Below are 13,428 nucleotides of genomic sequence, written 5' to 3' on the forward strand. Positions count from 1 at the left end.
TTTTCCCTAATGAGGACTTCTTAAAACCATCACCTCAGCAGCAGGTGCCAGTAAGCTCCTTGCGTGTGAGCTCAGCTCAGTCTGCCCAGCTTAAGGGACGTTCCCTCAATAAGTATCCACTTTCTTTCCATTCAGGCGTCCATATTTATAGTGAGCATTAAATAATACCATCATCATATTAGCATTCCAAGAAAACTTCAAATGTGTAAAAAACAAGAACCACTATGTAGCAACATCTGGGGGGTTGTTATTTGCGAAGTGAGTTAAACTGGGCTTGGGACACCCGCATTCCATATGGGTTGATGGGACCTATCAAACTACTGTGCCTGGGAGGCAGTAAGTGATGGCTCAAGTCCATGGGGCCCTGTCCCCTCGTGGGAGACCTGGATGGAGTTCCATGCTCCTGGCTTCAGCCTGGTCCAGCGCTGGCTGTTGCAGGCATTTGGAGAGTGGCCCAGTGAATGAAAGTGCACTCTTTCAAGTAGATAAACATTTTTTTAAGATTTATTTATTTGAGAGGCAGAGTTACAGACAGAGTGAGAGACAGAGAGAGGTCTTCTGTCTGCTGGTTCACTCCCCAGATGGTCGCAACTGCCACAGTTGGGTTGATCCAAAGTCAGGAGCCAGGAGCTTCTTCCGGGTCTCCCATGTTAGTACAGGGGCCCAAGGACTTGGGTCATCTTCCACTACTTTCCCAGGTCATAGCAGAGAGCTGGATCAGAAGAGGTGCAGCCAGGATACAAACCAACACCAATATAGGATGCTGGCGCCGCAGGCAGATGCTTAACCTAGTATGCCACAGCGCCAGCCCCTAGATAAACATTTTCCAAAAGGGCCATGTTAAGGCTTCCCTCCACATCCTTCTATGCACACAGACAGCACTTACTCATTTTATTTAATTTCACTCACTTATTAATATATTTCATTCATTTCGCTCGCTCTTCTCTCTCTCTCGAAGATGGCATGTTTAAAAGGGAGAAATGCTCTCTGCTAAGTCTGCAGTTGGTACACTTCCCACCTTTCATCATCTGCCGAGAGCCCTTTTAGTGGTTAAATGACAGTGATAAAGACTGTCTTATTTCAGTTTAGCTTATAAAACAATTAACTCTCAAAGGTATAAGTGAACTGAGCTGCTCCAATCCGAAGTACAAATATTAGGAACCATTTATGTTACCTTTTGGAGGTGGAGACGTGGTTGAGTAACCTAACTAATCTTGTTGGGTCATCTTTAATGTCTGTTAAATGTCAGACACCGTGTAGAAATACCTGTAATTTGGAAGGCGAGCCCTGACTCCTCCCTTGTGTCTTCAATGACTGGTTTGAGTCACTCTGAAAGGCACACTGGTACAGTGAAAACATTTAACCACGAATTGTCAAACCAATGCCCATTTACTGCATTGACTTCTTGAACTCCTAATGATTTGATGAGGCTTCACAGTCCTGCCTTGGTGTTCCTGTCCCTTCTGGTCATTAGTGATCTAATTAAAATGCACATCAGCTTGGTTTCCCACTTCCCTGCTCCCTACATCCCAAATCCTGACCCTATGGAAATCGGAGGTTCTTGGGGTGGCCTCTCTCACCATCTAGCTCCCACGTGACTCTTCAGACTTGAACGTACATGCTGTTGGTCGCCTCAACTCTCTTGCTCATCAGGGCAGAGACCTGGGATGCCCCTTCAGCCATTGCTTTCATCTGACTGCATCCCTGTTATTTAAAATTCAGCTTAGAAACCTCCAACTGTATTTATCTGAGGGACACACACAGAGCGAACTCCCATTCCCCAAATGCCTGAAACAGCCCAGGCTCTAGCCAGGCCAAAGCTAGGACCCTAGAACTCAATACAGGTCTTCCACTTGGGTGACCCAAGTACTTGGCCCATCCCCTGCTACCCACCCAGGGGTGCACTATCAGGAGGCAGAGCCAGGACTTCAACTGGACACTCTGATAGGGAACCAGGGACTCTTAACTGGTAGATCCTCCATCCCACAAATCTACCTTAGACAGTCAGTGGGTTAGAGTTGCCCTTGATATATACACTGTTATGACTGAGCTTTGCCATGTCATTGTTCGGTTCTTCTCCCAGATTACAAAGCACCTGACAAAAGATAACCTAGGGCAGTGTTTCCCTAATCTAGATCACCTGCATTAGAAACCTCCCAGAAGCTTGTTAAAAACACCTCCCCGAGCTCTCTCCAGAACCTACCGAATCAGAATAGGGCTAAACTGTAAAACAAGAAAATTCAGAACCACGGGCCTGCGGGAGGAGCCATGAAGGGTTAAGCAGATGTCACCTGGGTTACAAGGACATTGCTTCTCTCTTGGGCCCATGTCAGCAAGGAGAGGGGGCTCAGCTCCTCGTGCTGGGTTCCACGAGAAGGCCAGCTACGCTGCACTCTTAAGGATTTGTACCGACTTTACTGAAGAAGGACCACAGGTGTTAGGGCCCAAACGCCCATGCTCTTGCCCCCTCTTTATCTGCGTTTCCTCTTCCTAGCTGCTGGGATCATTTTTGCCTCTACAATAAATACTGGGATGATCTGGGTTTGGCAATTTTTACAAAATGCAATGCTCAGAAAAACCAAACTACTACACCATGGCTGTGTAAATGTCTATCTTTATAGGTAAAACGCTATATCTGAATATGATCAGCTTAGGAAATCAACTAGAAAAGTTTACACAGCAAAAGAGAGTGTGTGTTAAAAATCAGACATGTATTGTCCTGGTAGGCAGAAATATAAAGTGTAAATATGATAAGTAATTGACTTACATAGTATGTGACAATAAACATGAATTTTTTGTGATAACTGAAAACTATACTTTTTTACTCCTTAGTAGACTTAGTTACTATGGGCTAAAATAAAAAGGTAGCTAACCCAACAAAGGTCAAATATTAATATATATTAATCGGCAAGGTACATATCACAGTATTACTAGCCCATGCCTCCACAGGTGTCCAATTATAAAAATGTGTTCAGTATACATCAAATATACATTAGCCAGTCCTCTCAGCATAGGCACAGTCTAATACAAAAATAGATTTGACACATGAATCAGAAGATCCACCTGAGAACCTATGAAACAGGAGAACGGAGGGAGGGGGGGAGGGATGACAACACCAAAAAGCAGCACACACAGATGCCAACAGTCCCCCACTTCCATGCGGTTCTCTTCACCAGCAAGGGGTCAAGAGCAGTTTACACCAAACCAAGGTGGTAGGCAGCTCGCAGTGCGTTCACCAGTGGGATGAGTCACAGCAGGCAGGCCAGCCTGCCGGCTTAGGAATTACCAGCTCAAAATGGACCTAGATTTCAGCCAGCTGCTCCTGGTACAATGGACTCACACTGTAGGGCTGTTATTTTGGGGTCTTCAGAATCTCTGTGTACCCACTGCCCCTGCTCTACAACGTGTGAACACAGGGTGCACCCTGGGGGCAATCTGAACTAAGCCTTGGGAGAGACTGTGGTGAAACAGAACTGTGTTTGGTAAAAGAAACCTACTGCAGGGTGTTAGCAAACGTGTCTATCCAGTGACGCCAGCTGAATACAAAATTATCTGAGTCCCTGAAATTTTCATGGGGAAATAAAAGTAATTTCTAAAAAGCAGTTACCGCAGAAATAAATCTGTAAAATTCAAAATGCAGAAGACAATGTAATCCTTGGATTTGGAGTAACGATTCCAACAATGCTGGGGCTGGAAATTCAAGTAAGAATGAACTCTGAAGCCAGAACTTCATGATTCAAAATGCAGAAATACAGAAAAGTTGGCCACAGACTCTGTGGATTAAGAAGAAAACAATATGGCAACTGCTCTATTTTAAATACTCGCAATGGTCTTCCCTTCAGTCTAATGAAACCAGGAACCAGTTGTTTTGGAAACAAATTTTTCTCTTTAGCCATATTCTCTCTTCTAGCCCTGTAGATGTTATTATTCACGGAATGTATGATAGCAATTTTGTGTCTTTGTTAGTATTTAAAATCCACACAGAATTCACATCAGGAAGTCAATGTGAATAGAACCTTGGAAACAGCCTACAAAAAGTGTGGTCAGGAACCTAGATGAGGAGACACAAAGATAGTAAAACCAGAGTCATTGAGGATTGACTTCTTGCTGTGGTACAGCAGCGTAAGTTGCTTACTGTGACACTGGCATCCCCAGCTCCCTGATAAGGCGCCTGAGAAAGCAGTGGGAGGCAGCCCAAGTGCTTGGGTCCCTGTGGGGGACCTGGATGGAATTCCAGGCTCCTGGCTTCAGCTGGCCCAATCCTGGCTGCTGCAGCCATATTGGGAGTAAAACTCTGGATGGAAGATGGATCTCTACCCACCTCCCCCGTATTCTGCCTTTCAAATAAAAATAAATCTTACAAAAAATTATTTCCTCAAAACAAGATTAAATTTGCCAACACTCTAACTGCTTTCCTCATGTTTTATTTTGAAAAGAAATATTAAAATATTAACATCACATGAGATTGTGCTTTAGCCCAAAGCATGTAAATGATACTCTAAAACCTATCCTTTAGCTCAACAGAAATTAAAAAAAAAATGCAACCTTGAATGTGAGCCAAATTATGGCAAAGATCCTTAAACGTGACTGAGGTATTTAGAGTCCTCAAAACCACAGGTGTGCAGGCCTGGCCTTAGAGGTAAATTAAAAGACCACAACAATCAGCAATGAAGTGTTTAAAAAATAACATTGAACTCCTTTTATAATCTCTGATAACCTCAGCTGGGCAGAAAATGATATCCTGACATACACAGCCCAGCAATGCTTCACCATCAAACATTTCATGGCAAAAACCTTTGTTCATTTGAGAGTGACTTTTCCAAGTCATCTGTTAAAAGATTTCCAAAAGTTGGTCATTAGACAATTTTCACAAACAACAGGCAACCGCTAAAACATAAGTAACATGTGTCTGTAGCTGAGGCTATCCAATCACTAGCAAAACAGTTGGGTTTTCGGTTGTAACATTTTCTTCTATTACTTCCTGCATGGTTTGCTTTCAAAGGGAAAAGACAGTGTTTATCCTTTGGGAACATTTTGCAGAGGATCTAGAGATGAATCTTTGATGACACACGTCAGCTGAGAGTGTTTGTTCTTTTAATAAGGAAAACATGAAATTCTGGGTTAGTAACATGGTTGTTTCTTAATAATAAAAAAATCTTCAGTTGGCGGTCAGATCTGCTATCTAGTCGCTGGGAACAGAGGGACAGTGAATGGAGTCCATTCGCCTTCTGTGCCTGAGTTTTGCCGTCTGAGGGAGAGGGCTAGGACTAGCTGCACTGCCTGATTCACAGGAATATTCTGAGGGTAAATTAAAACACTAGGAAGCGCTTTTATTTTTTTCAGAACACAATATAAATGCAATGCCACGATGCTGCTCATCTCCCAGGCACCTGTCGCTGTCACCCTCGCGAGAGGGGCTTCAGGGAGGTGCCCCTGCAAGATCATAGGCAGGACGCTTAGTTTGATTTTATTTCAAAAAATAATAAGTCACAAAACTAAAATGCTTGAACAAGGTCACTTAACCCTCTCCCCGGGTGGCTATTATCCTCCTCCTCACCCTTGCCATCGCCACTTTTCAGCTAAATGTTTAAAAGAGGAGATGTTTAACGTGTCAGCTTAACTGGGAAAATGTGTCCCTGGCACAGGTGACTCTCAGAAGAAAAGCCGATTTTCACATGAGCTTTGTCCTCTGCTTTTATTTTCAGGTGCGGGCCCGGGCAGGCAGGGACACAGCAGGCTCCCCGGGTCTGTCACTGAGGAACCAGTTCCCGCAGGGAGGCCAGGGCAGCGTGGATGCGGACGTGCAGTCTGTTCTCAAAGTCATAGCCGGAGAAATCTTCCTGCAAGGACAAAGACAGGGAGGGCTCTGTCAGCGAGGCTTGCACGGCGCTGCGGTGCAGTCCACAGCACCAGCCACCGGACAGCTCGAGGTCCCACTCCCCACACTCCCAGCAAAGGCTGCACGGCCACGTGGGTGTCTCACTCTCCAAACATCAGCCTTTGGTGTTCATTTAGAAAATGCCAAGGGAGTGTCCACAGTGCTGTCTTTGAACACGGCCCTCCTCTTGCTTTAGAATGAACAGCCTTCTGCTGTGCTGTTCCTGTTAGACGTTCTCAAGTCGAGACCCCAGCGGTGAAATCAAGAGTTATTTCCCCACCCTTAGAACGGCACAAACTATTTCATGGAGTTTCTTACGATCCTGGAAAGTTCACGTAAAGTCAAGTGCTTGCTCGCTCACTTAGCCAGCACTTCTCCTTTCTAGAAATACCGGTGAGAACCTCCCAGACTCTAGAACTCAGACTCAGCTGGACACTGCACAGGGCAGCACAGGTCTCTGGAGAGAGGCGGAATCAGGGTTTTACCTTTGCTTGCAGAAGTAGAGTTCTGCCTCTTCCTACAGTCTATGAAGATAAGAAAAACATTATCTATTAGTCTCTACAATTATATAGGCACAAGCAGAAAATGTTCAAAAATGGAGTGCTAATTAAGACAGTTCATGGTAGGCAAGAAAGCAAGTTTACTGCTCATTCAAGTAGAATGATTTGTTTTCTTTAATATATTAATTTTACATCATAGTTATTAAATTTAATATTTAATACATATTAAATATTTATTTTTACATTACTTGATAAATAATTTCTCATAATCTTATTAGTCTATAACAGGCAACAACTGAAGTATAATACCTTAGGTCAAAACCTTGCTATAACAACCTAAAATTAATGATTACCAAAAGTTGCATCTGAAGTTAGTAAATTATACCTCCTTTTGAAACATTATTAAGTGAGGAAGTCAACTTAATTTAAAAAAAATGTTGGGGTTCAGAATTGTGGTGTAGCCGGTTAAGCCTCTGCCTGCAATGCCGGCATCCCATATGGGCACTGGTTCTGGTCTCAGCTGCTCCACTTCTGACCCACCTCCTTGCTAATGAGCCTGGGAAAGCAGTAGAAGATGGCCCAAGTCCTTGGGCTCCTGCACCCTCATGGGAGACCCGGAGGAGGCTCCGGGCTCCTGGCTTCGGCCTGACCCAGCCCCAGCTGTTGGGGCCGTTTGGGGAATGAACCAGTGGATGGCATATTCTCTTTCTCTGTCTCTCCTCCTTTCTTTGTAACTTGCCTTTCAAATAAATACAAAATAAATCTTTAAAAAAGTTGGCTAGTCTTATTATATTTTTTATGTATTATTACTGTTGCACCAAGAGTAAACTTCATTAAAATAAAGTATGGTGTTGGAATTTTCTATTCAAATTCATAAAACCTGTATTTTGTTTTGGTAAAATTTGACTTTCCAATTAAAAGCCCATCATCTTTGGCAAGTCAGGTTTCATATTTAGGGATTGGGCTAGAATAATATTTCTATTAATTTAGCTCAATGTTTGAAAAAAATCTATCTATTTAGAAGATGAATTAAATTCACTAAAAATTATAATTTTATAAAGCCAATACACGAACGAAGCTCACGTAAATGAGCTTCTAAAAGAAGGTTCCAAGTAAATTCAGACACAATTGAAACTCTAGTAGAACAAAAACAACTACCTCATTGTACCAACTTAAATATACACCTTAGTTACGCAGTCAAATTTGTGTGGTATTCTAAATTTTAAAGTAATCATGCAAACATCGTCATTTATTCTCACTATAATCTTTGTTAAATGGCAAGGCAGTTTTTTTGTTTCTTTTGTTTACTCATTTGATTTGCTTATTTTACTTATTTGAAGGCAGAAAGAGAGAAACAGAGAGAGAAAGAGGGAGCGAGCTCCCATCCATTGGTTCACTCCCCAATTGCCCACAACAGCTAGAGCTGGGCCAGGCTGAAGCCATGAGCCTGGAACTGAATCTAGGTCTCCTCACAAACGGCAGGGATGCGGCCCCATCTGTTGCACCCCAAGGTGCAGGTTAACAGGAAGCTGGAATCAGACTCGGGCACTCTGATGTGGGACATGGGCGTCCTAAGCAGCATCTTAACCATGAGGCCAGATACTTGCCCCAAGGCAGGTATTTTTTATCCTGTTTTACAAACTAAGAGGTATGCAGTGAAGTAACATACCCAGCGCCATACACTAAAACACTGCATTGTATCATATCATTATGACAAAGGCAATGATTTTCCCAAAAATAAATCTTTGTCCAAAAAGTTACATGTATAATTCAAATCCTAGAGCAGAAATAAATCCTTAAAGACAGTTACATTAGGGGCCAGCACTGTGGTGTAGCAGCTTGAGCCTCTGCCTGTAAAGCTGGCATCCCATATGGGGACTGGTTCAATTCCCAGCTGCTCCACTTCTAATCCAGCTCCCTGCTAATGGCCTGGGAAAGCAGTGGAAGATGCCCCAAGTGCTGGGGTCCCTTCATCCATGTGAGAGACCCAGAAAAAGCCTCTGGCTCCTGGCTTCGGTCTGGTCCAGCTCCGGCCATTGCAGCCATTTGGGGGATCCCTCTCTGTCTCTCCCTCTGTCTGCCTGTAACTCTGCCTCTCAAATAAGTAAATTTTAAAAAGACAGTAAAATTAGGATTATGAATATTTGGATTCATCCAAGAAGTGGATGAATAAAGAATATGTGTTCAATTTATTTTAAATAAAGGGTGCTTAGTGACTGCTCATTTGTTTGCTCATGAACATTAAAAAATGTGGGGTGGCACTGTGGTGCAGCAAGTGGGGCTGCTGATTGTGATGCTTATGTCCCGTAGGGAAGTGATGGTTCAAGCCCTTCTCCTCTGCTTCCAATCCAGTTTCCTGCTAATGTACCTGGGAAGGCAGCACATGGCAGCCAGGTACTTGGGCCCTTTCTCTCACATGGGAGACCTAGATGGAGTTCCAGGCTCTGGCTGTCATGGGCACTTGGAGAATGAACCAGAGGATGGAAGATCTCTTTACCTCTTTTGGTGCCTCCCTCTCTGTCACTCTACCTTCAAATAAATACATAAATGTTTAAAGAGTGTGTGTGTGTGATCTTACCTCTGGCCTGTCCAGCAGAAGACAGCCAAGTTCATAGCAAGCATATGGCTGAACATACAAGTTATTCTGACGACACACTTCATCTTTGACAGCTCTCTGAAAGAACTAAAGAAATACAAATGTGATTGGAATGATTGATTTTCCTGCTTAGCCCAGGGCTCACCACATGTTCAGGAGGCAGGAAGGGAGACCCACGTTTCTTTTCTCCAGACCATCTTCATTCCTCCCCATCCACCCCGATCCATAAATCAGAAGCCTCCTCTAGGACCACTCATCCATCAGTCGGTCCCATTTGTGTTACTTATTTTCCCAGCTGGCACATCAACCTCCACTGATCCTACTGCAGAAAATATACTTTATCTGCATCTAAAAGTCTACACATCCCTATTTTCGTGTTTAACACAGAAAACACACAAGCCAAGACCTCTTAACACGTGTCTTGATTGCATCTCACTAGTACTTAAGCTTGTGATCTAAAATAAGCTATCTAGGGCTGTGTAATAACTAGAACACCACACTGACAGATTAATTTAAAATTATAATACAAGTACATTAGGCCGGCGCCGTGGCTCAATAGGCTAATCCTCCACCTTGCGGCGCCGGCACACCGGGTTCTAGTCCCGGTTGGGGCGCCGGATTCTGTCCCGGTTGCCCCTCTTCCAGGCCAGCTCTCTGCTATGGCCAGGGAGTGCAGTGGAGGATGGCCCAGGTGCTTGGGCCCTGCACCCCATGGGAGACCAGGAAAAGCACCTGGATCCTGGCTCCTGCCAACGGATCAGCGCAGTGCGCCGGCTGCAGCGGCGGCCATTGGAGGGTGAACCAACGGCAAAGGAAGACCTTTCTCTCTCTGTCTCTCTCTCACTGTCCACTCTGCCTGTCAAAAATAAAAAAAAAAAATTATAATGCAAGTACATTAACGTAGCTTTTAAAGCCAAAAGTCTCCTATTTCTACACATGAACTCAAAGAGAAGTCAACGTACTACTGCTACACATAAAACTTGGCTGGAAAAATCCCTCCAAGTGTATTTGAAAATAATTCATGGTTCTTCGTCATGTTCTGTGCACAGAGACTCATCCTATGCCAGCAACCTTCTAAACCTCACCACACTCTGCACCAGTAACCCGCAGCGATAAGGAGAGGAGAAGCCACCATATCGATGTGACTGGTTGCTTTTGGTTTTGTCTGACTACAAAGCTTCCCTGGGATCCTCCTGATGTGTTTGCCTCCTCAATTTCTCTCCTGAGACTGTTGTCTTGGATAAACAGGAGCAGAAAGGAAGGCCACCTATAAAGAGGCAGTCTCCAAGGTGGAAGCTGCATTCAAAACAACTATTACCATCATCACCTCCCAGCAGCTGAAGGGATGGCGTTCTCCAAATACAGTGGATAAAGCTCACAGGGCCATGGGAAGTCTGGCCCTGTACTTTTTTATTCTCGAGCACAGACACAGGGGCTCCCGATCTCTCTACGTAAGTCATGACCACATTTGCACTTTACCTGAAGGGCATCTTCTGAGTTTCCTAGACACTTGTGTATGGCACCGAGAAGCAAATACTTTAATCCAACCACAGATGAATCATCCACTTCATGGCAAGCTTCAAGAGAAAGGGAGCGAAAACAGCAGGGAGGAAACACAGTCATTCAGGAATTTCCTTCAATGCCACCCACAGCAAAGTGAGTGCTTCATTGTATGGCTGCTTATTTGGTTCATGTTTCTGTCCCCAAAACTCAGAATGCACCTGTTCTCTATCCACTAGTGAGTAGCAGCCTTGGCCAAGGAGACAAAAAATGTCAAACTCCACACAGCCAAGAAGACTCAAAATCATAGCCTATTTGTACTAAGTGAAGAAGCAATCCTGAAGAAGCCACATAGTCTATGATTCCAAATAAATGACATTCTGGGGGCCAGTGCTGTGGCATAGTGGGTAAAGTTGCCACCTACAGTGCAAGTATCCCATATAGGTGCCAATTCAAGTTTCTTCTGCTCCACTTCCAATTCATCTCTTTGCTGTGGCCTGGGAAAGCAGTGGAAGATGACCTGAGTCCTTGGGCCCCTGCACTCACATGGGAGACCCAGAAGAAGCTCCTGGCTCCTGGCTTCAGATCAGCACAGCTCCGGTCGTTGCAGCCAACTGGGGAGTGAACCAGCGGATGGAAGACCTTTGTCTCTGTCTCTCTGTCTCTCTGTCTCTCTCTCTCTTTCTCTCTCTCTCTGCCTCTTCTTTCTCTGTGTAACTCTGACTTTCAAATAAATAAATCTTTTAAATAAATAAGCAAATGACATTCTGGAAAAAGGCAAACTGTGGACACAATAAAAACCCAGTAGTTACCAGGACACAGAAGAGGCAGGGCCGAGTAGGCGGAATACAGCTGGTTTAAGAGCAATGCAAACCCACCGTTCTCACTACACTGGTGGACACCTGCCTTTCAGCATTTCCCTGCACCCACAGAACACACAACAGCAACAGTGCACCCCAGTGTGAGCTGCGGACTCTGGGGGATTCGGTCACGCCAGTGCTGACTCACTGACTGTAACAAAGGCTCCCCTGAGGCGAGCCTGGTAAAGAGGCCGGCGGAGCAAGACGACTATGCAGGGACTCTGGACTTTCTGCTCAACTTCACTACAAACCTAAAACTGTTCCCATTGTGGCGCAGTGGGTAGAGTCACCATCCGTGATGCCGGCATCCCATACGGGCACCAGTTTTGAGTCCCGGCTGCTCCATTTCTGATCTAGCTCCCTGCTAATGCACCTAAGAAAACAGAGGAAGATTGCCCAAGTGCTTGGGCCCCTACACCCATGTGAGAGACCTGGAATAAGCTCCTGGCTCGTGGCTGTGATCTGGTCCAATTCCGGCTGTTGCAGCTATTTGGGGAGTGAACCAGCAAATGGAAGATCTCTCTGTCTTTCCCTCTCTCTCTGTAATTCTGCCTTTCAAATAAAATAAATAAATATGAAAAAAAGAAAGAACTCAAGAGATCTTAAAGCAGCAAAGTCAAGGAAATGCTAACATAATACATTAACTTGCTCATTCATTCACTCATTCATTCGAGGGGTAGCTACTGTTTCTTCCAGCAGATGTAAGACCTCTTAAAATACCACGGTGACAACACAAACAAAAATTCCTGTCCTTACAAAGGACCAGAATAGACATTTCTGCAAAAGAGACATGCAAATGGCCAGTGGGTGTATGAAAATATGCCCACAATTAATCACTAATCATCAGGAGAGTAGAAATCAGAACCACAAGGGGCTGCCATCTCACCTCTGTTAGGATGGCTGCTATTAAACAGCAGTAGGGCATGTGGGAAAAGGAAACGGGAACCCTTGGGCAGGGGGAATGCAAGATGGCGGAGCTGCTACGGAAAACAGGACAAAGGTTCCTCAGAGCATGAGAAATCCCACAGAACTGAGCAATCTCACTTCTGGGTATCTATCCCAAAGAATGGAAATCGGGATCTGAAAAACATATTTGCACTCTCAAGTTGGAAACAAATGAAATGTCTATGAGCAGGGCAGAGCTGTGGTGTGGCAGGTGAGGTCACCACCTGCAGTGCCAGCATCCCATGTGGGCACCAGTTCAAGTCTAGGCTGCTCCTCTTCCAATCCAGCTCCCTGCTAATGTGCCTGGGAAAGCAACAGATGATGGCCCAAGACCTGGGCTGCTGCACCAATGGGGGAGATGAGAGGAAGCTCCTGGCTCCTGCCTTCAGATTGGCTTAGCTCTGAACGCTGTGGCCATTTGGAGAGTGAACCAGTGGATGGAAAACCTTTCTCTCTCTTCCTCTGCCTCTGTATAACTCTGCCTTTCAAGTAAATAAATAAATCTTTAAAAAAAATCTTATCAGCAGATGAATGGGTGAAGAAAATATAGCACAGACTACAAAAGAATTGTATGCAGCCTTAAGACAGAAGGAATTGCTGTCAGATGCAGCAACCTGGGCGAACTGTGAGAGCATTGGGCCAAGTGAAAAAGCCAGGGTCAGAGACCAAACACCACATCAGTCCCCCTAGATGAGGCCCCCCAGGCGTGAAACTCTCAGGCGTGCGAAGCAGGATGGGGGCTGCCAGGGGCTTGGGGATGGGAAGTGGTTGCTGTTCATGTGTCTGAGGTTTCAGTTATACAAAATGAAACTGTTCCAGAGACCCGCTACACAGCACCAAGCTGATGCCCAATAATAAAGTTACTTTAAGGATGGTAAGTGAGCGTGACGTGCTTAGGGGGAATCTGCTGAAATCCATCGAGATGTTTAGAGAGCACGTTCTTTAAATGCAGAAGTCCCACATACAGGGAATTGTCCCACAGGTAATACGGGCTCACAGGTGCAAAGGTATTTGTGTAAACAGTCACTGAATCATCTGGTTTTAAGTATTTGCCCAGCAAAGTGAAAGGAATTACATACAACTATAGCATTAATGATTCTGCGACTATTTGCGAATTTATTTTATGTGAGGAAAACTGAACATCTTTTT

The 13,428-nt window shown here is 44.6% G+C and overlaps 1 protein-coding gene across 2 annotated transcripts in view; it reads right to left on the bottom strand.

Moving 5' to 3' along the window:
- Nucleotides 1-5,077: 5,077 nt before the first annotated feature.
- Nucleotides 5,078-13,428, bottom strand: part of TTC39C (tetratricopeptide repeat domain 39C) — a 108,404-nt gene continuing 100,053 nt past the window's right edge. For both annotated transcript variants that reach the window (XM_070050389.1, XM_008261148.4), the window contains exons 11-14: nt 10,454-10,551; nt 8,957-9,061; nt 6,364-6,402; nt 5,078-5,840 (exon numbers count right to left, since the gene is read on the bottom strand). In XM_070050389.1, coding sequence (XP_069906490.1) covers nt 5,751-5,840; nt 6,364-6,402; nt 8,957-9,061; nt 10,454-10,551 — 332 coding nt within the window. In that variant the 3' untranslated portion in view covers nt 5,078-5,750. The remainder of the gene's footprint in view (nt 5,841-6,363; nt 6,403-8,956; nt 9,062-10,453; nt 10,552-13,428) is intronic.

Source organism: Oryctolagus cuniculus, chromosome 10 (genome assembly GCF_964237555.1).
Source record: "Oryctolagus cuniculus chromosome 10, mOryCun1.1, whole genome shotgun sequence".
NCBI classification, from domain to species: Eukaryota; Metazoa; Chordata; class Mammalia; order Lagomorpha; family Leporidae; genus Oryctolagus; species Oryctolagus cuniculus.